Source organism: Biomphalaria glabrata, chromosome 9 (assembly GCF_947242115.1).
Source record: "Biomphalaria glabrata chromosome 9, xgBioGlab47.1, whole genome shotgun sequence".
In the NCBI taxonomy this organism is placed as follows: Eukaryota; Metazoa; Mollusca; class Gastropoda; family Planorbidae; genus Biomphalaria; species Biomphalaria glabrata.
In genome coordinates, this window is record NC_074719.1 from 5,519,934 (window position 1) to 5,547,032 (window position 27,099).

Here is a 27,099-nt window from a genome sequence, read left to right on the forward strand (position 1 = left end):
TAACCAATTAAACAACACAAAAATGCTTCTTTAATTTTTGAATTGTAAATGTATTAAAATTTTGCCATGCACATTAATCCAATGTAATAAAACTATACAAAATAGAAGATATAAGTACCTCAAAAATAAAAAACAACAAAATATAAACAGAAATGAATCGAAGAGATTGCAATCATTTTTTACCCCGTAGATAGTGTCTTTGTACAGATAGTATAAAGCTAGATGGTACAGAGAATTCTATGAAGGAGCAAGAAAATTACTCTAACCTATCTTGACTTTTGCAATGAATAACTTTTCTCAATGTATTAGCTGAATAGTTTGTATATCAGAAATCAGCTCAATTCAATTACATACATATTCAAATTAGTTTATATCCACTTTATTCAACTAAAAGAAAAATTGTACCTAACTGAAGCTAATCCATATTTTCATGTCAACTAAAAGTTTCTCTAAACTGTGTAATGCCATATTGTTCCGCGAGGCCATATTAGGTGTTCCACAAACTTTTGGAATAATTAAAAAATAAGCTAAGTGTTCCACTAAATACCCAGAATATGCGAAGTGTTCAGATAAGGAAACATTTTGGGAAACACTGATCTAAATTATATGATTTTTTTTCATTTGTTTTAAACTCTAATGATGGAGTTGACACTGATGTGTTATTATGATGATAGAGTCGACACTGATGTGTTATTATGATGATAGAGTCGACACTGATGTGTTAATCTTTGAGCAGGAGAGCTGATTCTCCATGGGATCATTAATTGTTTCAGATTCAGATTCTACAACAAGGTGCGATATGTCCTCTTTGTCAAAGTGGATGGACTTAACAGGCTGCTGAGTTACCATGCAAACACCTTGGTCACCCATGTATTTGGCATCACTTTTAAACTCATGTAACTTTGATGTTGCCAAAGTCTGAGACAGAAAAACACAAAATTGGTTCCTGAACAATGAATAGTAGTGTGGCAGTAGCTCTAATTTTTTAACTATTAAATTTTTCCTCTTAAAACAATTATCGATTAAAATCTTGGACTCGGTGTAACAATGTAAAATACTCTCATGAGAAATGATTAAAAAAAAGGATATTGTTACATTTCTCTGGTTGATGTATTTTCGTATGATCTTACAACTCTATGATTAATGATTTTAAACCAGCAAAATACTATGAAGTATTTCACAATAATCAGTTTAAGAACAGGCAAAATAACATTGAAGTATTTAGTAAAATAATCAGTTAATCTGGTAACTGGTTATTCACAATGTCAACGTGGTTATATTTTGGTTTATTAAGAGTCTGTCTATATTTTATGTATACCTTACATAAATAGATATAGTCTATGCACCAATTTTTTTCTAAGCTATATTAAGTTCATAAAGTCATAGCAAGTTTGTACACACTTTCTTGTTTAAATTTAGAAAATACTCATCTAATAGTATAATGAATGAATGAATTCGAAATATTCTCTATTTTAGGAATGCTAGCACTGTGAGTAAGAACAAAAAATTAAATACCCCTTGTCATTTTTAGGGCAGATAAAGGTCATTTATTTCTATGGCCAGCAAGCAATGAGGGTATCATGTGGTCAGCACAACAACCAACCACTTTTACTTTCCACAAGCTAATATCAAGGTACCCATCAGAACATGAGATCAGGAGCATCCTAAAAATCCCTAAATTCAAATTCCCATTTTTCGGAGATTCTAACCCAAGAACCTCAGTTCAGAAGCGAAGTGCTTTAGCACTCAGCCCTCAAGCCCCAGATGTTAGTTAAGTACAAACAAGGGGGATAATTATCCAGATGTTTTACAAAGCTTATATCAATTCACTCTGTCTCGTAAAAAGTTTGAACATGTTTTTTCTCCTGCTTCCCATTCTCGAATCAAGTTAAAGCTTTGCACAATTATTCTTTAAACATGACAAGAATTTGTTAATTGATTGTTGGTGATTAATTATTGTGTTTGTTTTCGAAAGAAGTAGATTAAATGCTACTTAACTTAATGAGAGGTGTGGATATATATTTATATATATGGATTTAGTTCCATTTTTAGTTTTTGACACGTTTAATCTCCCACTTCCCATTCTTGGATCAAGTTGAAATTTTGCACAATTTCCTAGTCGATAACAATACAGGAATTGATCCAAAAATTAACTTATTGGTTAATCACTTAGTACTAATTAATTAATATTGAAATAGACCGGATAATTTTCAGATAAATGGCAGTACTTAGCAGTTCTTTTCCTTAGATAATCTTAGTTCTTAAGAAGGTTTCTTTTTTCAATGACTTGTTTAAAAGAATAATTTGAAACTTCAGATGTTCACTACCAAGCTTACCTCTGCTACAGTCGCAGTCTGAACAGTTTTATTACTACATCTGAGCATGTACGTGTTATCCACCTTTTGTTTCCTTGGAATGTTTCTGTTTAGAACTGGTTTTGGAATCAAGCCTAGATCTCCTGGTTTGTAATGGGCTCTGGATGGCCTAAAATAAATGTGTTAAAAAAATATCAAGTAAAAATGTAATACAATTTACTGTGGTCCAATTTTTGTGTGCCAGTATTTACGTAAAGGGCAAGGAGAATTTTTTCTCCTTTCATTTAACTAATAGCAAAGAAACGACAGGGGTTTTGTACTTGTTTTTTAAAACACAACATATTTTTTAATAAACTCCATTCACAATGTTGCATTTCACTAAAGTAGAGAACAACTCAAGTGTCATGGATTCTAAATTTTGTCAGCCAGAGTAAATAGTTTTCTTCCTTTAAATTTAATTAAGTAATTAGAGGAATGGGAAAAAAAAAATTTAACTGAACAAATTTATTGTCCATCAGTAAGCCATGCTTATAATATAAATAAACTTCAAACTTCTCTACCAGCAAAACTTCATAATGTTAAGATAAACTTCACAACAATGTTTGGAAATGTGGCATCAAATAGATACCATCAAATGATTTGATGTGTGATGGCTGAGAGGTAAAGCACTTTGCTTCCATCCAGGGGTCCCGGGTTTGAATCCTGATTAAGAATGGGATTTTTTATTTCGAGATCTTTGGGCACCTCTGAGTCCGTCCAGGGGTACCTGACACCAGTTGGGGAAAAGTAATGGCGGTTGGTTATTGTGCTGGCCACATGACACTCTCGTTAACTACGGGCCACAGATACAGAAAACCTTTACAACATCTGCCCTATAGATCACAAGGTCTAAAATGGTAACTTTAATTTACTTTGTTTGATCCCAATAAGAAATGAGTGCCAAACCTTTGGTCCCTTGTACTAATGTGGCATGCAAACATTACATTTTGAAGGAAAAAGTAGCACAAGAAGAGTTGAGTGTACGGAGCACTAGATTCTCCGAGGGAGATATAAAGTAATCAATTCACTAAGGTACAAGGGCATTTTATCAGTATAGATGCACTCATGACAGAGAGTGGCCACTTAAATTTACAATATTAATGTTACTTTCAGGATATACTCAGAAATTGGCTGATTGGTAATCCAATGAAATACTCTGCCCCATGCCAGGCCCTAACCTGTTCACATATTGTATCTCAGGAGCAGACGATTCTCCAGTAGCGTGCTGCCACAACACTTCCAGCTGCTTCTGCTGAACTCCCACACCAAGATGAGCGGCAGAGTCCAACAAAACGAGGAGGTACTCCATCATGTCTTCTTTTGTGTACAGTTGAGCATCTTTCAGACCAGACATTGAACTCTGCTTCACACTGGAGATGTCATGTGATTCCTGGTGTGATGATTGCATTAGATGTATAAAGTGAGATGTCATGTAATTCCTGGTGTGATGATTGCATTAGATCTATAAAGTGAGATGTCATGTAATTCCTGGTGTGAAGTTTGTATTAGATGTATAAAGTGAGATGTCATGTAATTCCTGGTGTGAAGTTTGTATTAGATGTATAAAGTGAGATGTCATGTAATTCCTGGTGTGAAGTTTGTATTAGATGTATAAAGTGAGATGATGTCATTTAATTCCTAGTGTGATGTTTGTATTAGTTAGATCTATAAACTTGGTTTGATAGAAGTAAGGAAGTTATAAGCTAGAAGCAATTTTTTTTTTGTTCTTGTGATTCAATTGGTTTGTTTTTTTTAGGGTGGGAAGTTACTGCCTTTGGGTCAATATCATTATGGTTAGAGGCCTAAACCTCAAGTAACAAAAATAGAATAAACCATTTATCTTAGTAAAGTATAGTATGTTTGTTTGTTGTTGTTTTTTTTGCAATGATAATTAAATTAGGCATTGTAAACCTTAAACTAGATTTAGACTAGACCCCTTTAAAAACTAAAATCAACAACAGTCATCATGAAATTGCTCTGGCTATTTATCCTAATAATTACTAAATACACACTAGCTGAACACAGAACCAGATCTACCTTAGTCAACACTAAACTTAAAAAAGAAACAACAGTCATAATCAATCATCACACTTTAGATCAAAGCAACTTAAAAAATAACCTAACATACACATCCATAACACTAAAGAAGATTACCCATCACAAATGGAAGTTCTCAATCAGACACAGCAGAAATAAATACCTATCACTGTTAATATTAATAGCAGGAGATGTAGAGTCAAATCCAGGGCCTAGATCTAAAGATAGATGCAACATCTGCAAAAAAAGTATGCACCATGAAACAGAAAGCCATTCAATGTGACACCTGCAATGAATGGTACCATGCATCATGTCTCCATATGAATACACCTGTGTATTATGCCTTAGGCAACAAAGATGCATCATGGCACTGTGTACCGTGTGGGTTACCTCAGTTTACATCAGGACTGTTTGATTCCTTTGATGTAGACACTTCTAACCCATACAACATCCTAAACACCATCCCAAACCAAACTCACCAACCACTAGCCAGATCCACTCCTGTTAAACCTAAATCTACTAAAATTAATACAACAGCCTCACTAAACAAACCTACTAAAGAAGTAACACCAAAATACCTTAAAACCTTAGTAATAAATTTTCAAAGCATTAGGAACAAAACAGCAGACTTAGAAATTTTATTAGAATGTGAGAAACCAGACATAATTGCAGGCACAGAAACTTGGCTACATCCTGAAATTTATAATGCAGAAATTTTCAATAGTAATTATGAAATTTTTAGAAAAGATAGGGCTGATAATCATGGAGGAGTTCTTTTAGCAATAAAAAACACTCTTATAGCAGAAGAAATTACCTTACCTAACTCAAAAAATATAGAATCAACATTTTGTAAAATTAATACCACCTCAACATCCCTAATAATAGGCAGCATTTACAGACCACCAAATTCTAGTTTAGAATACATGCAGGAACTATGTAATCAGATTACTACACTTAAAGAGACAAATAAAAATGCAGTTTTTTGGATTATGGGTGATTTCAACCTACCTGATATAAATTGGAAAACACTAACCATAGATAAACACCAAAACCTTAAGGACATAAATGAGCTTTTCATAGAAACTTTACACAACCTAAGTTTAGATCAAATCATTAAAAAGCCAACTAGATTAAACAACACATTAGATCTCTTCTTAACCAACAGACCTGGATTAGTAGTTGATTATGATATTATCCCTGGTCTATCAGACCATGAGATCATAAAAATACACAGATAAAAGCAGTAGCCAATACAAAACCCAAAAGAAAAATCTTACTCTGGAATAAATGTAACCTAACACAACTACACCAAGCTGCATTAAACTTTCAACAAACATTCTTATTAGAAAAAGACATTAACCAACCAGTCGATGACCTCTGGAATTTCATTAAAAACCATCTTAAAAGCATTATAGAAAATCATATACCAACTAAATACACATCAAACAAAATAAATAAATGCTGGTTTAATAATAGACTAAAGAAGCTTTGTAAACAGAAGGAAAACCTATATAGAAAATTTAAAGAAACTAATGCAGAAAGAGTTTACAAAAAGTATATAAAAATTAAACACTTAACCCAAAAAGTAAGCTGCAGAGTGAATACATAAACAATGTAATATCTAAAGACAACAACAAAATCCTATGGTCATACATTAAGTCTAAGAAAATGGAAACAACAGGCGTAGCGCCATTAAAAGATGAACATAACATAATACATAATGATAATGAAACTAAAGCAAACATTCTAAACAAATACTTTGCATCAGCATTCTCAGCCCCAGGAGACAAAGACATATTACTGAATTTGAACCAAGTAGACAACATAGAAGATATAGTAGTACAAGAAAATGGAATTCAAAAACTATTAGCCAACACCAAACCAAATAAAGCTTCTGGACCTGATGGTATTCCAGCTAGATTACTCAAAGAACTAAGTAATGAGCTAGCCCCAGTGTTCAAAATACTCTTTCAGGCTTCACTTAACCAGGGCAGAGTACCAAAGGACTGGAAAGAAGCTAATGTCTATTTAAAAAAGGAGAAAAATCTGACCCAGGAAACTACAGACCAGTATCACTTACCAGCATCACATGTAAAATCCTAGAACACATAATATGTAGCAACATCATAAACCACTTAGACAAACATAATGTCCTCACACCATACCAACATGGCTTTAGGAAATATAGATCATGTGAAACACAACTAATAGGACTAATTGATGATTTTTCAAAAGGTTTAGATAATAGTGAACAAATAGATGCTATCTTACTAGATTTTTCTAAGGCTTTTGACAAAGTTCACCACCATAGTTTGCTTAAAAATTTAAAATATTTCGGCATTAATGGTCCACTGCATCAGTGGATTAAAGACTTTCTGATAGGGAGAGAACAAACTGTAATAATAAATGGCTCTAAATCAACACCGATAACAGTAAACTCAGGTGTACCTCAAGGAACAGTCTTGGGTCCACTACTATTTTTAATTTACATAAATGATTTACCATATTGTATTACTTCAGGAACAAAAGTCAGATTATTTGCAGACGATTGCATAATATATAGAACAATAAAAACAACACAAGACACAGATATTTTACAAACAGAATTAAATGAATTACAGAAATGGGAATCAAATTGGAGCATGTCTTTCCACCCAGAAAAATGTCAGTTGTTAAGAGTAACAAAAAAACTAAAACAAATTAATTCCACTTATCTTATTCATGGCAAACCAGTAACACAGACTAAAAACGCAAAATACCTAGGTGTTATAATAAATGAAAAACTGTCATGGAATCCACATATTGATGAAACTACAAAAAAATCAAACAAAGCATTAGGATTTATTAAAAGAAATTTCTATAAATCAAATAAGAACATAAAACTAAAATGTTATTTAACCTTGGTTAGGCCAATAATAGAATATGCATCCTCTGTTTGGGACCCCTCAACTCAAGAAAACATTAAGAAACTAGAACAGACACAAAATAGAGCAGTGCGATTCATAACAAACGAATATTCACATTTGACTAGAGTAACACCTTTAGTAAAATCACTAAATTTAGAAAGCCTTCAGGACAGAAGGCTCAAAAGTAAAGTAGCAATCATACATAAAACACTAAACCATAATCTTCAAATACAAAAACAAAATTTAATAAAATACTCTGAAAGACACAAAGATAAAGGCACATTCCTCGTCCCATATGCTAGGACAAATTTGTACAAATACTCCTTCTTCCCTAGTGCTATTAGAGCTTGGAATGGGTTGCCTGAGCTAGCCAGGAAAACCAGTGACTTGGCAGAATTTAAGTCATTGGTTAATATGCATGACGCGTAGGACGTAATCATCTTCTTTTTTGAAGTAACGTCTGTATTATATAAGATAAATTATATTGGATGGCTGCCTTGGCGTGCAGCAAATAAAGATGATTAAATTCTAGCCCAAATCTTCTGCAGGACCATCATGATAAGTCTGAAGAGCATACCACATAACCGAGCTACCAGAATACGATCGCTGCCTTGTATGCGCGATGGACTGTTGCTCCGAGTTCTCAATGATCCCCCTGTTCATACCCTGTCCGCTGCCATCCTGCGGAAAGTCTGGACTAGGACGTAAACTATCTTCATCTCTGAAGGAACATTCGAAACTTTTAAAACTCTATATGGTTTGACATACTTGTGATGTTAAACTGTGATGTTTTAACCGACTACTCAAAGCATCTCGAAGTCTAGATAAATTGGCGGCAGTTTGATAATCCATATCGGATAATTTTAAGCTTCGTTTCTTGGATGTTGTTGACGAATCATGACTGGAAAACCTAAAAACAAAGCTAAAGTTAATGTTAATTTCTGTAGTGGACAGTGAACGAGGGTGCCATAACCATAATTATGTCAGGGTACCAGGCTAATAGTACAGGGATATATTTAGTCATCAGCAGTGCTTTTTTTTTTGTAAAAAAAAAAATAGGTACCGGTACTCAGTGATTAGGTGCCAGTAGGCCTACTAGGTGATTGACTGCCTAACTTTTAACTACTAATAAATTAATAATATACGTTAAAATACAGGAAAAGTAATAATTTTTTCACCACTTTTAAAAAAGTGGCTGTACTGGTGCGTACCGTCACAAAAAAAAAGCCCTGGTCATCAGTAATCTAATGTCAAATTTGTATGTTTTGGACAGAAACTGACGACATAACAGTTTTAGAGTAAAGGCTAGAGAGGGTTGTTAAAAATAATAAGAATCATAAGGAAATTTGTCGTATAGACATGAAAACCATTTGGTCCCCGACTTGGAAAGTTGTAGACCTTTCTTCAGAAAAAAAGATTATTAGGATCTGAACTCAGAACAAGCATGTCAAAGCTCAGGAGTGCACAGCAAATGTGTTAAATAAATCTTGTTATTTTTTCGACATCTTGAGTACTATTTTTTTCCCTTAGATAGTTGCTCAAACTCATTATTATAATCTAACGATATATATATATATATATATCAAAATTATAACCTTACTTCTTTTCTTTACCTAAAATTATACTGAACATCATAATTTTATTAATAAAGACTTTCAGCAGGATATACTTAAGACCCTCCTCCCAAATCACGAGCATTACTATTGTACCGTTTTCCCCACTATAAACCAGTTTCGATGTAAGAAATTTCAACTAGAAAAACTCAAATGTAATCAACAAAAGTAGCTTCTCAAAATTTTCTTTTACTATATAAAAACAACCACCAAGATTATAGATAGTCCTCTCTTAATGACTGATCCTCTTAATAATGACTTCAGGTCACAAAGGGGTTGACGGCTGACTTATTTATTTTTATTATAAACTATTTTTGATCTGGGCCATAAATATTTCTATTCTACGATACAGTTACACGACCTGACTACAGTAAGGGAGAATACTCCTGCAGACTAATAAGAAGCCCACAAAACTGATTGAACAATGAATATCATCAGAGAGGACAAAGTTGGGTTAAAGCACTAGCCATAACTACTAGCATAAGTTTATCACATTCCATTAGTAACATGGGCTTGTCTCATTCCAATAGTGATATGGCTTATCACATTTCACTAGCAGTATAGGCTTATCACATTCCACTAGTAGATGGGTTTATCCCATTCCTCTAGAATGCATGGGCTTATATAACTTCACTAGCATAGACTTGTCACATTCCACAAGTAGCGCAGGCTTATCACATTCATCTAGTAGTAATGGGGAATTCACATTCCATTAGTAACAGGGGCATATCATTCTCAACTAGTAGCAAAAACACATATTAATTACTGTTATGAATAAATTAAGAAGTTAACCCTCTTTGACCTGGCAGTTTCAGCAGTTCCTTCTGAAATAAAGATTAATATGTCCTAGCCCAAAGTCTAGCAGCAATGTAGGGGATGAAAGTGGGCAGGGCTAAGCCCTGGACTATCTAGACAACAATCTGGCAAACATACCACCTTCACCCCAAATCGATGCTATAAAATACAACTATAGCCTCTTCTGTCCTTAGCATGTCATAATAGATGAATGTTCTTTAGGGCATTAAATACAGATCAGAAATGAAACTAGATTTAGGGAAAACAATACCTTTGTTGTTCTAAATCAGGTACAAATGTCAGGGTGTGCGGCTCTTTCTCTGTTTCATCAGAATATGAGCTCAACTCAATCCCGAGGCTGGTGGCAGCATGAACCAGAATCGACAGACTTTCCAAAAGATTCGATTTTATTCTGTCTAAGTCTTCCGGCAAATCACACTTGCATACTATGACTTTTTCTGCCTGATGGGGGTTTTCTTCAGTAAAAGGATCAAAGAGATCAAGCTCTTTTTGATGGTACTTGTACAGAGAGCTAAGCCTCCTCTTTGAGAAACTAAGAGGTTGAGAATAAGTACTTGACACAGAAGGAATTCTTGTACTTGTCGCAGAAGATACTCTTGAACTTGTTACAGAAGGTATTTTTTCTTCCCTCTTTGACTTTTTCATCTCAATGGAAACTAAGGAAGAAAGGCTTGGTGACTGAAGAATGCTGGAGCGTTTGTTCTGGTCTGCCCCCCCAGTGTGTACTTCAGGCTTGTGGCTTGACTTTCTTGGTTCAGTTTTATCTAAGTTAAAGACAACCCGGGACTTTAGCCTTGGGCGCTTGACAACATTCTGGGACATGCTTATTAATGGCTCTGTTTCGTCAATGGATGATAAAAATGTTTCTGGTACTGAAGAGTCTATGGATGCTGGCTTTGTCAACCTATTGGGATGAAGCTTAATGGTGGCCTCGGCAATGGAACCGGATGAAGAGACTGTAACAGCCGTGTCTTGTATCTCCAGACATTTTTCTGAGCTTGACTTTGTGAATGATGACACCTTCTGATGCAATTTAACCTCTTTTGTTAAAGAGTGCCTCTCTGGAATTAATCTCTAAAGAAAATACAAATGATTTTTTTTTTAATTTGATTCAAATTTAAATTAAATAAAAAAATACAAAACACATTGTCATAATTAGAAAAAAAAGAACCGAAAATAGAGTTTTTTGGTCAATTTGTCATCTATTATAGAAGGGTTCAGGGGACCGGGGTTCGAATCCTGGTGAAGACTGGGATTTTTAATTTCGGGATCTACGGGCGCCTCTGAGTCCACCCAGCTCTAATGGTAACCTGAAATTAGTTAGGGAAAAGTAAAGGCGGTTGGTCGTTGTGCTGGCCACATGACACCCTTGTTAACCGTAGGCCACAGAAACAGATGACCTTTACATCATCTGCCCTATAGACCACAAGGTCTGAAAGGGGTTACTTTACTTTTTATAGAAGGGTTCAAGGTATTAGTCAAAGACTACACGACAAATGGAGAAATCAAAAACTAAATAACATCTGTGATCTTCAGACCATAAAATAAAATCAGATAAGATTGTATGGCCATGCCACAAAATCCTCATAGCTTGCAGAGACCTTACATCAGGGAACAGTACCAGGAGAAAAAAGGAGAGGCAGACAAAAGAAGCAATGGGAAGACATCAAGGAATGAATGGGCCTGTCAATCAATGAGACAAATGATGGCAAAAGACAAAAAGGAATTAAGAGAGCTATAGTCCAAAAGATTAAAGGATTGAACTGAAATGAAGCAATATTTATGTTTATTCCAAAAAAAGGAAACGTTATTTATTCTGATCTAATCAAATGAGATCACTTGCAACGCAAATTATTTTATGTTTTGTTGTCTTGTTCAGATATCAGCTCATCTCAAGTGGATGGATAAATAAAACATAAGATTCATGTCACTTTCACTCAATGGCCGTGTGGCATTTGCTAAGAACTGTTGTCCTGATAGTCCCGGGAATGAGCCCTGCCTACTGACCCTCACGTCCTGTAGGAAGGCTAATCATCAATGTCTTTGTCAGTCCAACAGCATTATAAGCATGCAGGCCCTCATATAACTTGCTGCCGACCTCAGGGCAGTGGACTACAGTTGAGAAGAGGTTGCAGGTATAGCTGGAGGATGTATAATGCGCCAGCATGAAAGGGCATCTGAGGATCTGAATCTAAGTAAGTAAATCTGATACATCCCAAACATGCAAAACAAAACAAAGGAATGACTTAAAATGCAAGCCCAGTATCCCTCCAGGATCGACATTATCAAACAGTGTTTTGGAGTGTTGGAAACTTATTTGTGAATATCAGACCACGGTTCAGACTCGCTACTGAGTATAACTGGATTATATCATAATACTTCCCAGATGAAAAACTTTCATACAAATCCAGCACAGGAGAAGGTGGGGCTTGCTGGTCAAGGACAGCACTTGCTGGTCAAGGACAGCACTTGCTGGTCAAGGACAGCCCATCTATATGCATCTTCATGAACTCAGGATCAACATTATCTCACCAGTACTCACCCACCCCATTCATACTTCTAGCTTAGCTTAATGTTAAGTAAACAACTTACAGCTGTTTCTTTTCTGATGGCAAATACAGCATTTGAAAACATTCTTTCAAGCTTCTGTCTTTTTTCATGGTCCAAAACACGGATAACGCCTTTACTCAGAGAATCTTTCCTAAGCTGCTTGTTAACTTGCAACAGTTCTTCAAGCTTTGATCTAAGAATAGAATCATAAAAGTATTTTAGTTTAAATACAAATAGGTCAATGTAAAACATAAATAGAATTTTTGCATGATGCAGTGCCAGTAAATAATAAAAAGGTTGGAAGCCAACACAGAGAAAATGGGTAAACATGATCTTATCTGCCAGGATACTAAATGCTTAGATTGGTGTCACTCATAAGTAAAATCAGCAACTGTATCACCTTGAAGCAATTTAGGAGCTAGACAGACTCAAAATGCTGGTACTGTTACATAGAGCAAGGAAGCAGCCTAATCTTATAGTATTTTCTCAGAAAAACAAATCAAAATCTTAATGCTTGAGTGTTACATAAACATGTTGGACCATGAAATTCCAGGTGGTCTTTACATCATAACTCAATAATGAGTTGGCTTCTGACCTTTGAACCACATTTATAATTTGCGCAATAAAACATGGAAGAATCAGGCGACATTTTGTACGTAGATCAGATGAATAACCAATTATTTCCTTATAACACAATTGCATGCAAAAGGATAAGGTATTTGTTACAACCAACTGAATGAATGTTTAGATACACTCAAACAGTGAGGTTAAGGATTTCAAAGCACCTGAAGTTAATGAGTAGGCATAATTTAGTTAAGACATGCAAATGTTAATATCCTAACATAATTCATAATGAACAACTTAATAGTTTTTAAAGTAATATAATTTTTCTTCTCATTGCTAATACATCTTCTGTTTGCTTGCTTTCACAACTTGTTTAAAGATAGAAAGTTGACTTTGTCATCTGGTGTCTGCTACACTTTGGAAGAATTCTTTGTTAAGTTGTTCACAAAATCAATTTATATCACTGTGTCACTTTGTAGATACAAACTAAGTCTAAGAAAGAGCAGACTTAATTATAAAAAATCCTTATAAAATGGTCATTATTTTAAATTATTTGCAAGTTGATTATAATTTGTAGGCGGGGTGAACAGTTATAAAAAGTTTACTGCATATAATTTGAGTTTCAAAAGAAACTAACAAACTACTTTACTTGGCTTCTTTACTATACAGCTATTTAACATACTTAAGTTAGGCTATGTTACTAGCCAGCTAATTAACATACTTTAGTTTGGCTATTTCACTCTCCAGTATCACATTTTCTGCCTTGATTTGGTGGTAATCCTCAATGTCTTCTTCCTGTTTGACCACTGTATTTTGCAGATCTGAACATACAGTTTTAGTATCACGCAAGACCTGAAATGTAGGTCACTAGTATTAGCAGGGGTAATAAAATGTTGACAGAGTTCAATTACAAAGATGGAGAGAGCATTAAAGAAACATGTTAGTGCTAGCTAGTTCGCTCTAAGGATGGTGGTTAAAATGACTAGCTAAGTAGACTCATATCTTTTCAAGGGAAACAATCAACAAATCAGATAATTGCAAAACTGCAATTGAGTGGTTTCATTGAGTGGTACCTACTTTTGGTTATTTGTATTAGGCACCAACATGGACATATGGGTTAAGAGTTTTAAGTATATTCAAGCTATCATTTCAGATGAAGAACCAGACCTGAAGTACTAGCAAAGATTGCTCAGAGTATGGAATGGATTATCTTAATCAGACATAAAAACCCAGGATAGAATCATTTTAAACCAAGACTAATATAGCTGACTAGATTTACAGATGGATACAAAAGATGTACATAATAAAATAAAATAGAATCCATAATTATGTTTGTTTTTTTGCTCTACATGTTTTGGATATCCCTTCAGATTTGAAGATTATTATAACTAGCCCAAAACTCCCACAGTACAATGAGTTTGGGCATTGTTCAAACTCAGGACCATTGAAGACCACATATAATATGGCCAGTCAATTTTTGATAAACAAATCAGGACACTTTCAATCAAAATTACTCCGTAAAAAAAAACTGTGCAAAAACTTACACCTAAACAGTTGTCTAATCTCTTGAACAATAAGCCCCTATCTGCCTCAGAAATATTCATTGAGTTTGTGGCTTTCGTCAGTTGTTCTTTTAAGCTGTCGTTCTCCTCCATCAGAGACACATTTTTGTCCGAGATTTTGAACAGCTTGGAATTGATCTCCATGTTTTCTTTTAAAGTTCTTTCAAATGTGGCCGGCATACTTTTCTGAGTGGCTTTGTGGAACTCTAAAGCAACATTTTTCAGCCTATCAATCGATTCTGTCTTCAACCTGCACAAGAAATCATTAGTAAACAAATTTCAGGTTTTAATTTTCCATCACAAAGAAATAATGGAGATCAATTTTACTCATGGAGGTGTTTAACTCTTGGGCATCAGTGAAAGTTACATCATCCATTAGTGTATTTGAAAATACAGTAAAGTTACATCATCCATTAGTGTATTTGAAAATACAGTGAAGTTACATCAGCCATTAGTGTATTTGAAAATACAGTCTCTTATGGGTACGTTGCTATTTTCTTATCCAGATATTGAAGAAAAAAAAAAACAAAAAAGCCACCAGAACTAAATCATTGTAGGAGAGTTAGTGTCTGGACTCACTTTTTAGTAGGAATAGAAAAGGTATGGGATATTTAAGGGGTACACTGACAGCCCCCCCCCCCCCCCCGCCAAAAAAAAAAAAAAGAGTGTGAGCATGAATGTGAGTGTGTGTGTGCATGAATGTGTGTGTGTATGTGTGTTGGGACAGAGAAGCTTTTAAAGAAGGGAGTGTTCCACTCAAAATGTTGTATTATCTTGATGATCTAGCAACTGATCTACAAAAGAAAAGTGTGTGAGTTTGGTTGTTGTAAACGTTTCAGAAAATCCTTCAGAAATGATGATCAGCAGGGAATAGAAGCGAGCAATGTTCGAACTCAGATCATCATGACGACAGTCCAAGGCGCATCCACACAACCAGGTAACCAACCAGTGATAAATAATTAAATGGTATCTTATAAATTACAGATTTTCTTTTGAAAATTAATTTTAGCATGTCCTATGGGTATCCATGTGTCTGAATAGCTGTTCGTGTTAATCAGAGACTTTAACTCTACCAAGTCATAGGTCTGCCTTGACTAATTCAGACAATCTGTTTCTTGCTCTATGGTACTTAAAAAGAAAGAATACTTAAACTATCAAACGTTTCCATTAGAGGAAACTAAGGATATCTTATTAAGGTAAAGGCCCAAGAAGTGTATGTGTGTGTGTAACAGCAAGTTTCCATGAAAGTGTGTGTGTGCATATGCATGTAATCTGTGTAGTCCTATAAGAAAGTGGGGTTCGGACATCCATCCATCCTAGTGGCACTACAGGCCATGGAAGCCCCTAGCCTGCTTTAGCACATCTCTCCATTCCAATCTTTCCTGGGCTTTACGTCTCCACGCAAAGACTCTTAGCTGTTGTAGATCTGCCTCTACGTTATCAAGCCACCATACTTGTGATCTGCCTTTGGGGTGCCTGCCTTTTGTTTTTTGTCAGTGAACAATCTTGGCTCCTTTGTTCTCTGGCTTTCTGTTAAGGTGACCTGCCCCCAAACGTAATGTTCCCTTTTACTTCCATCACTATGGAGGGGTCTTCATGTAGTTAGCATATTTCTTGGTTAGTGCAAATCCTTCATCCAGTTTCCTCGTGTATGGCACGGGGTTCGGACAATGCATGACATTTATTTGTTTCTTTATAAGGGTCCCAAAAAGTCTTAGTGTTTATAAACGAGGCAGCCAAGGAAAACAGATGTACAAACTAAGGAAATGCTATTGTACATGTCAGGAGAGAGATTGTGGGCATGGGTGCCCCTATCAGATTGCTCCATATGAGGTGACATGTGAGGATGGCTGCCTGGTTGTATGGTATGCACTCGATCTGGACTGTTATTCGATGGTTCCAGGTTAACACCCTGACATCCCCCCTCTTTTCCTACAGGAGGTCTGGACTAGGATGAAAATCTCTTCAACTCTGAAGAAACATCTGAAACATGTAAAACATTTTACAAGTAAAGATAGCTACAAATGGCAGGCCAACAGTGTGTATGTAAATGGTGAGGTACAAATTGTATCAAACTGTTTTCCTATAAAAAAAAATGCATGATCAGCCATTACAACTTTGTAAAAACTAATTGACTATTACATAAAAAAAAAATCTTGTATGTTCATGACTGTCCCTTCAGTTCACAAATGTAAAACTAGATCTAAACCATGCATACTTAATAAATTCAATCTTAATACTTTGGAACATTTGTAGATGATTTCATATAAAATGAGCAATAAATATGTACATTTCTAATTACCTTTGCTTATAGATAACATAGTCTTTTTCAAGATTGACAATATCTTCTGTATATTTGTTCCTTATATGTGATAGCTCAGACTCGGCCTCAGCCAACCTTTTTTCTAGAAAGTGTTTTTGTGCAAGAAAATCTTCTACGCTGGCCAGTTTGGAGACTAAAAAGAAACATTAAATTCAAAGTTATTTATATGTAAATGATAATATCCTTTAGTGAGTGCTTATTATTAGAGATTCGGTGTCAAATATCTTGACTATGAAGATACTCCAAAGAGTGGGACAGCAAAGCATCTGCACAATCCTGAGGCAGTCTCAATTACAAAGGTCAGAATGGACAACTGCATCTATAAAGGCTCCTTAACAAAAGGAAAGAGATCTTAAGATGGACAAAGAAAATGTTTCAGGGATGTCCTCAAAGCATCCTCTATGATAAGGACCTATAATAATAACCCGGGAGACAAGGATCAACACTGGGAGAACTGGCACAAAAATGTAGAAGACAAGATTCTTTTTGTGCTCAAGTGGACGATTGTGGCATCTTTAAAATCTTGTGGTAGTGACTCACATAAGTAAGAACAGCATATGAAGTCTTTAAATCAGAAAATGCTTCAGGGACACCCTCAAATCTTCACTGAAAGCCTTTAGCTTTGACCCTGCCACCTGGGAGACTATGCTGAGGCAGTCTGTGAGAACTGGCGCAAAGATGGAGAGGGCAAGAAAGACGAATTCAAGCCTTTGAGAGTAAATGCTACAGAAAATTGCTGGGTTTAAGCTAACAGGAAAAGAAGACGAATAAGTTTGTACTTTACAAGTCAACACTCTGGCTGACAAAAGGAAGGAACTCTTCAATACTGTGAAGAGATGAAAGCTGAGTTGCTTTGGACATATTGTAAGACAAGACTCACTGTCTAAAGTCATTCTTCAAGGTCCAGTGGAGGGAGCACAAAGGGTCATCCAAAGAAAAGCTGGCTGGACAAAGTAAAAGAATGGACCGGCCTCTCTCTTGATATCCTGCAAAGTACAGCTGCTGACCGGGAAAAGTGGAGGGTTTTTTTTTTTTTTTTAACTGTCACAGCACCCCTATAACAAAAGTCAAAGGGTAAATGAGATATATTCTATAACTTGTTTACTATAAATTTATTTCTACAGCACAAATTTGGAAAGCTGGGTTTAAAACCTATTTAGCTTCATATTCTCTCCTAAAAGTTGGGTTTAAAACCTACTTAGCTTCATATTCTCTCCTAAAAGTTGGGCTTAAAACCTACTTAGCTTCATATTCTCTCCTAAAAATTGGGTTTAAAACCTATTTAGCTTCATATTCTCTCCTAAAAGTTGGGTTTAAAACCTACTTAGCTTCATATTCTCTCCTAAAAGTTGGGCTTAAAACCTACTTAGCTTCATATTCTCTCCTAAAAGTTGGGTTTAAAACCTATTTAGCTTCATATTCTCTCCTAAAAGTTGGGTTTAAAACCTACTTAGCTTCATATTCTCTCCTAAAAGTTGGGTTTAAAACCTACTTAGCTTCATATTCTCTCCTAAAAGTTGGGCTTAAAACCTACTTAGCTTCATATTCTCTCCTAAAAGTTGGGCTTAAAACCTATTTAGCTTCATATTCTCTCCTAAAAGTTGGGTTTAAAACCTACTTAGCTTCATATTCTCTCCTAAAAGTTGGGCTTAAAACCTACTTAGCTTCATATTCTCTCCTAAAAGTTGGGCTTAAAACCTACTTAGCTTCATATTCTCTCCTAAAAGTTGGGCTTAAAACCTACTTAGCTTCATATTCTCTCCTAAAAGTTGGGCTTAAAACCTACTGAGCTTCATATTCTCTCCTAAAAGTTGGGCTTAAAACCTACTGAGCTTCATATTCTCTCCTAAAAGACTGGCTTAAAAACTACTTAGCTTCATATTCTCTCCTAAAAGTTGGGCTTAAAACCTACTTAGCTTCATATTCTCTCCTAAAAGTTGGGCTTAAAACCTACTGAGCTTCATATTCTCTCCTAAAAGTTGGGTTTAAAACCTACTGAGCTTCATATTCTCTCCTAAAAGTTGGGCTTAAAACCTACTTAGCTTCATATTCTCTCCTAAAAGTTGGGTTTAAAACCTACTTAGCTTCATATTCTCTCCTAAAAGTTGGGTTTAAAACCTATTTAGCTTCATATTCTCTCCTAAAAGTTGGGCTTAAAACCTACTTAGCTTCATATTCTCTCCTAAAAGTTGGGTTTAAAACCTACTTAGCTTCATATTCTCTCCTAAAAGTTGGGCTTAAAACCTACTTAGCTTCATATTCTCTCCTAAAAGTTGGGCTTAAAACCTACTTAGCTTCATATTCTCTCCTAAAAGTTGGGTTTAAAACCTATTTAGCTTCATATTCTCTCCTAAAAGTTGGGCTTAAAACCTACTTAGCTTCATATTCTCTCCTAAAAGTTGGGTTTAAAACCTACTTAGCTTCATATTCTCTCCTAAAAGTTGGGCTTAAAACCTACTTAGCTTCATATTCTCTCCTAAAAGTTGGGCTTAAAACCTACTTAGCTTCATATTCTCTCCTAAAAGTTGGGTTTAAAACCTACTTAGCTTCATATTCTCTCCTAAAAGTTGGGCTTAAAACCTACTTAGCTTCATATTCTCTCCTAAAAGTTGGGTTTAAAACCTACTTAGCTTCATATTCTCTCCTAAAAGTTGGGCTTAAAACCTACTTAGCTTCATATTCTCTCCTAAAAGTTGGGCTTAAAACCTACTTAGCTTCATATTCTCTCCTAAAAGTTGGGCTTAAAACCTACTTAGCTTCATATTCTCTCCTAAAAGTTGGGCTTAAAACCTACTTAGCTTCATATTCTCTCCTAAAAGTTGGGCTTAAAACCTACTTAGCTTCATATTCTCTCCTAAAAGTTGGGTTTAAAACCTACTTAGCTTCATATTCTCTCCTAAAAGTTGGGCTTAAAACCTACTTAGCTTCATATTCTCTCCTAAAAGTTGGGTTTAAAACCTATTTAGCTTCATATTCTCTCCTAAAAGTTGGGCTTAAAACCTACTTAGCTTCATATTCTCTCCTAAAAGTTGGGTTTAAAACCTACTTAGCTTCATATTCTCTCCTAAAAGTTGGGCTTAAAACCTACTTAGCTTCATATTCTCTCCTAAAAGTTGGGCTTAAAACCTACTTAGCTTCATATTCTCTCCTAAAAGTTGGGCTTAAAACCTACTTAGCTTCATATTCTCTCCTAAAAGTTGGGTTTAAAACCTACTTAGCTTCATATTCTCTCCTAAAAGTTGGGCTTAAAACCTACTTAGCTTCATATTCTCTCCTAAAAGTTGGGCTTAAAACCTACTTAGCTTCATATTCTCTCCTAAAAGTTGGGCTTAAAACCTACTTAGCTTCATATTCTCTCCTAAAAGTTGGGCTTAAAACCTACTTAGCTTCATATTCTCTCCTAAAAGTTGGGTTTAAAACCTGCTTAGCTTCATATTCTCTCCTAAAAGTTGGGCTTAAAACCTACTTAGCTTCATATTCTCTCCTAAAAGTTGGGCTTAAAACCTACTTAGCTTCATATTCTCTCCTAAAAGTTGGGCTTAAAACCTACTTAGCTTCATATTCTCTCCTAAAAGTTGGGCTTAAAACCTACTTAGCTTCATATTCTCTCCTAAAAGTTGGGCTTAAAACCTACTTAGCTTCATATTCTCTCCTAAAAGTTGGGCTTGATTATCAGTTGCTTCCCTCCTCATTTGACTAATCCTCTCCCGGTTCAAATGTTGCTCTGTATCCAGTAACTGCTGACATGTGCTATATTTGTCTTGTAGGTCATTATAGGCCTCGACTGAAGCAATAAAAAGAAACTCAATACTATATTTAAGCTTTACTTTTCTGATGTTGAAGAGAATAACTTTATTTTTTACTAACATTCGCCTCAATTTTGTATGAAGGTTTCTTTTTTTTTTTTTGCTAAATAACACAAAATACAATCAAAACCTTACCTAAAATTTCACTTTTATTGCATAAAAAAATGTTTAACAAAAAAAAAGTTATTTAAAAAATTCTTTAACAAAAATATTATATTTGAACAAGTAAAATCAATTATTATGCATTCAGTAATACAAATTAAGTCCAAACAGCAAAGCAAGCTAATAAAACTATGACATCAATGAAACCAATTATAATCACAGAAATGAAAATGATCCATTTGTATCATTTAAAGCACATTACTACACACAAATAGAATGAAAGGGATAAAAGTCATAAAACTAGAGTGGGTTCCTGTTAAACAAAAGCTCCATTAAACCAATATTCAAACTATTCCACAATGGGTCCCTGTTAAACAACAGCTCCATTAAACCAATGTTCAAACTATTCCACAATGGGTCCCTGTTAAACAAAAACTCCATTAAACCAATGTTCAAACTATTCCACAATGGGTCCCTGCACATATACAAATAGAGGGAAATAAAAAATCTGACAAACTGACCAAATGCTGGAGAATGAGCAAGCAATACCACTAATTCCAAAAAAAGGTGAGGAAAATTCTAGAAAGTAACATAACCTAAAGATGGACCAAAAAAATTGGAACTGGTAAAACAAGTGCCAGTGGAGTGTCATCAGAGAATGCTGACCACATTCTTCAGAGCTGCATACTTTATCAAGTAGCCTGAACAAGATTTATACCCCTTTACAAGACAAACTCTTTTGTAGTGCCTTATCAGGACAGTTCATGTCAGATATAAAACAGGTCTCAATGCTCTTTCATAATGAGAATGAAGAAGAAAAAGAAGAATATCCAAACAGCACTAAACAATGCAATTCCAAAATGGCTAAGTTAATTGTTTAGATACCAACTGTCATCAACATTTTCAGCATCAGCCTCTAGACATTTCACTTACCTCTTCTTTGCAACTCTTCTTTAAAGAATGTAATCAGATCATTTTTATTCGCAATACTTTGGTGGATCTTGTCATGGTTTAAAGATTCTTTGACAGCATTATCATCAAGTAGCTTCTGATAGCTTGAAACCAAAAAAAAAAATGGTTTGAGGGTCAGAATGAACTAGTAAAGGTTTATTGTAACAGTAATGACATTTTAAAATACAAAAACAATTTGGAAATATATAATTGATCTAGTAGTGAGTTATGAAGAATGAGATTATTGAAACAATAATTACATGGATATTATGCAATGTGAATGTAAATCTTTCTAAAAATAAATTAATCTGAATCTCTTTTCAAAATTTGTAATTTTCTTTGCTCCTTTTGTTTTTGTCCTGTATAAAGGATACAATCCTCAAATATTTTTACTTCAGTTTGGACTATTCAACTATTGCCACAATAGATGTTCTTTTGGAGAGCTCAAAATGATACCTTTTATAATTTTTGTTATTCAAATTTGAAATAGTTTTTAAAAGTATATTTTTAAGTATCTAACAAGTGGTCTAATTGAACATCTTAAATAAGAGTTGAATACCATAATTATTGCATTGTTTCATCCTTAAGCAAACCCATTTTTGGTGAACCAGTTGTCAATGAACCATTTTTATAGGAACAAATTATAAAGTCAACCAATTGCTGGGTAAAACATTTGTTGGATTAACCAATAGTCTGTAATGCATTGTCATTGAACTAGCTCTTGACTAGTTTCCTTTTTTTTTTTGCTCAGATGGAAACTTTAAAGTCTAGTGGTATTGACTTTTGTTCTCACTTAAGTAAGAACATCTTGTGAAGTCTTTCCATCAGACAGAAAACACTTCACTGACAATGTTTCTCTGAAAGCATTCAGCATTGACCCAGCCACCAGGGAGACAGAAGGACGCGACAGAACATCATGGCGTCACGCTGTGAAAACTGGCGTACAAATTGCAGAGGACAAGAGAACAGCACTGGCAGAAGAAAAGCTTCAGGGAAAATAAAACAAGGCCAAATTCACTAGCTCCAAGAACAACCTGCCCATTGTGCAGCCAAACATTCAGGGCTCACATAGGTCCCAACAGCCACACAAGGAGGAAAAAAAAAACTGTACAAACCTGTAGACAGATTGGTGATACTTCAAACTACAAAGCAATTGCTTTTTACATTTAAATTTGCATTCACATTTTCTAAATCCTTGACCACTACCATGAGACTGTTTTTTATTGCTTCTGGATGTAACGATTTTTCTACACAAGGGACATTTTTTACCTTTAAAAATCTCTCTTCACCAACACTGAGGTCCGATTTTGCAAACATTTGTCTTAAAATATCTTTTTCAGTACTTACAAACCACAGCTTAAATTGAACAGGCATCAGTTTTTTGTTCAGGCACTTTAATTCTTACAGTGACATCTTCATTGAAATTTAGGTGCCTTGCATTAGAAACTGCAAACAATTAGCTTGCTTTTCTAAACCTTAATTGGCCTCATCACACTGTATTTTCTGATCCATATTCTTTTTTCAGATGTTGCACAACACATTCTGATTACACAATTTCTCTATAGGATCTATTTCCCCACAAAGTACATTAACGAACATATCACACGATGTGACATCTTCATTGACATTTGGGTGCCTTGCATTAGAAACTGCAAACAATTAGCTTGCTTTATTTTCTAAACCTTAATTGGCCTCATCACACTGTATTTTCTGATCCATATTCTTTTTACAGATGTTGCACAACACATTCTGATTACACAATTTCTCTATAGGATCTATTTCCCCACAAAGTACATTAACGAACATATCACACAATGTGACATCTTCATTGACATTTGGGTGCCTTGCATTAGAAACTGCAAACAATTAGCTTGCTTTATTTTCTAAACCTTAATTGGCCTCATCACACTGTATTTTCTGATCCATATTCTTTTTACAGATGTTGCACAACACATTCTGATTACACAATTTCTCTATAGGATCTATTTCCCCACAAAGTACATTAACGAACATATCACACAATGTGACATCTTCATTGACATTTGGGTGCCTTGCATTAGAAACTGCAAACAATTAGCTTGCTTTATTTTCTAAACCTTAATTGGCCTCATCACACTGTATTTTCTGATCCATATTCTTTTTACAGATGTTGCACAACACATTCTGATTACACAATTTCTCTATAGGATCTATTTCCCCACAAAGTACATTAACGAACATATCACACGATGTGACATCTTCAATGACATTTGGGTGCCTTGCATTAGAAACTGCAAACAATTAGCTTGTTTTATTTTCTAAACCTTAATTGGCCTCATCACACTGTATTTTCTGATCCATATTCTTTTTACAGATGTTGCACAACACATTCTGATTACACAATTTCTCTATAGGATCTATTTCCCCACAAAGTACATTAACGAACATATCACACGATGAGACATCTTCATTGACATTTGGGTGCCTTGCATTAGAAACTGCAAACAATTAGCTTGCTTTATTTTCTAAACCTTAATTGGCCTCATCACACTGTATTTTCTGATCCATATTCTTTTTACAGATGTTGCACAACACATTCTGATTAAACAATTTCTCTATAGGATCTATTTCCCCACAAAGTACATTAACGAACATATCACACGATGTGACATATTCATTGACATTTGGGTGCCTTGCATTAGAAACTGCACAATTAGCTTGCTTTATTTTCTAAACCTTAATTGGCCTCATCACACTGTATTTTCTGATCCATATTCTTTTATACAGATGTTGCACAACACATTCTGGCTACACAATTTCTCTATAGGATCTATTTCCCCACAACGTACATGAACAAACATATCACACGATGTACATATGTGAGTACCTGATGCTGCTTTGGAGCAAACAACATGAGAGAGACTATGTTCTTAACCTTAACAGTGCAGAAGCCGTTTATATGCACATTACCTAGGTGAATGTGAAAAACTCTTGGTTCCCCACATTAGGGGGAGCAAATCTGTTAATTTGAAGAACAGTTAGGGAATGTGCACATTAACTGATTAGGTGCTTTAGCTTAAGAAACATATATACCAGGTATTTATCAAGATTTCTAGATAAACTCAATTCTGTTCTACTAGATATAGAATCTATTGATCTCAGACTACTATCATATCTAATAAATTGCATGCATTACTTCAAACGAGAAGATAATTATGTCCTAGTCATTTTATCTGTCAATCTAGTCATGCATGTTAATAAGTAACTCTGCTAAGTCATTGTTTTCCCTGGCTGATTCAAGCAACCCATTCCATTCTCTAATGCACTTGGGAAGAAAGAGTACTGGTTCTAATTTGTCCTAGCATACAGAATAAGAAGTATGCCTCTATCTATGTGTCTTTATGAGTATTTATTAGTTGTTGTTGTTTTTTTTTGTAAATTGTGATTCAGTGTTTTATGTATTTTTCATTACTACTTTACTGTGATTTAGTGATTCTGATTTAAAGATGTAGATAAAGAGACATTTTAGTCTTAGCTAGAAGTAGGTCTAGTAGATATAGACAGTATATCAGCGGTTCTCAACCTTTTAAGCTCGGCGACCCCTTTTTACAATGCCCCACTCTGACGCGACTCCCCCCCCCCTTGCTCACATACACGGCAATAGAAGAATAGAAAAAACAATCCATTTTTTCGATGGTCATTGGCGACCCCTGGCAAATCGTCAATCAACCCCCAAGGGGGTCACGACCCACAGGTTGAGAACCCCTGCAGTATACAGACTTATAGTTATAGACTATATATAAATCTACATCTAATCTTAAGTTGTCAAGTAGATGTAGTATTAAGTAACCTAGATTAATAGAGCTATAATGATAATGCTATATATAGATAACTATACTATAATGTTACTACATAATAAAAATAATGCATATATTTATATAAAATAGATCTAACTAAATAGCAACTAGATCTAGATCTACTTGAACTAGATTCTAGAATGCTAAGAATCTATTCTTGAGCATTATTATAATTATTATATCATTATAATGATCATAACCATGCTATATAATATATAGATAACTATACTATAATGTTACTACATAATAAAAATAATGCATATATTTATATAAAATAGATCTAACTAAATAGCAACTAGATCTAGATCTACTTGAACTAGGGTAAATGTATGTACAGTTACCTTTCAATTCGATTTTCAAGTGTCTTTATCTGCCACAAATAAAACTCTTTGGTGTTTTCATCCAGTGTTTTATTTATATTATAGTAAACAGGCCTCGCCCTCTTTTCTGATTTCAAAACTTTATTTTTCTTCTTAACTGTTGTTACATCCTTTCCTTTCTTCGCCTTTTTACTCATTATGCAGATTTAATCAAGTAAGGATTATTGATTTTATTTTTTTATGTTTATAGATCTATGTTAGATACTAAGATAGACCTAGAATTAATTATGGTAAAATATCAAATGTTTTATTCTACTATTTCTAGTTATAGATCTATGACAAATTTATTTAATTTGTGTAGTCTATTAAATGATTAAATTTAAATGTAGTCAAAATAGATTGACGATTCCTGTTAGAGATTAAATCTAAAATGTCAGTGACCCCTGTTACTGTTAGAGATCTACTGACTTAAGCTTAAACCTAGGCTTTTATAGATCTAGATCTATAGTTTATTTATTTTTTAAATCATTTTTTTCTACGTTAAACAGAATCTAGACTACAATCTAGAACTAATTTTTGTGCTAAATATTATCATTTCCACCGGAAATCATAATGATAATCATAATTTGGTTGCTGAGTTACATGCGCTAATTTGTCCAATTTTTAAAAAGTCTCCATGCTTGTTTTAACAGAACAAACTAGTTTAAATAATTGCTGTATGGAGGACATGTCTATGATGGAGGATTTTCAGACATGGCGGAAAACTTTAAATAGCTAACTTTTTGGTGTCTCAGGTGTATAGGTACAAAAATTAAAATAGAAAAAAAAAGTCTTGATACGCAAGTTTTTTTTTTAAAGGTAAGCATATTGAAGACATGCGCAGAAGAAGAAAAGAAATATTAAATAGACCTCCGGTGGACAATACATAGATATAAAATAATCTAAATCTAGTAGCCTATAGTGTATATATAGGCCTAGTTCCCTCTGTTTTGGAGGAAAATGTATGCGCCCAGATTTAATGATATCGAACTAATCTTTTGTATGTCGATGATAGTGTTTTGATAGTAGGTTATCATTTTGCGCATGTCGTAAGACTAGGCTGAATTGATTAGGCCTACTGATATAAGCCCTACTCATTAGTCTGACCCAGACTTTTCTATTTTATATTTTAATTTAAAAAATTCTGAAGATTCAAACATTGCACAGACTTTTTGACCATGAGATGTCCTAAAGTCAGATATCTGGATTCCATTTGAAACTCTTTCTGGAAAATTATTTTAAATGATAATTAGATCGACGTTCAAGTAACTTGACTCAAGCATAGTTTAACAAACTTCTCCATCACAATGAGTTTAATTA

At 34.5% G+C, this 27,099-nt stretch overlaps 1 protein-coding gene across 4 annotated transcripts; it reads right to left on the reverse strand.

Annotated features, from left to right (window-relative positions):
* LOC106062986 (putative leucine-rich repeat-containing protein DDB_G0290503) lies at nt 1-26,366 on the reverse strand. 4 transcript variants are annotated; one of them, XM_056040318.1, is made up of 12 exons: nt 25,762-26,366; nt 21,567-21,688; nt 20,360-20,509; nt 16,705-16,858; nt 14,385-14,652; nt 13,562-13,692; nt 12,319-12,469; nt 9,977-10,800; nt 8,066-8,219; nt 3,533-3,744; nt 2,337-2,484; nt 1-918 (listed from the first exon to the last, which is right to left on the reverse strand). In XM_056040318.1, the coding sequence occupies exons 1-12, from the start codon at nt 25,935-25,937 to the stop codon at nt 694-696; spliced, it is 2,715 nt and encodes a 904-aa protein (XP_055896293.1). In that variant the 5' UTR covers nt 25,938-26,366; the 3' UTR covers nt 1-693. The 4 variants fall into 4 exon arrangements, with proteins under 4 accessions (XP_055896293.1, XP_055896294.1, XP_055896295.1 ...); XM_056040319.1 differs by having other exon boundaries at nt 8,066-8,207; nt 25,762-26,365; XM_056040320.1 differs by lacking the exon at nt 20,360-20,509.
* Between the last annotated feature and the right edge of the window lie 733 nt (nt 26,367-27,099).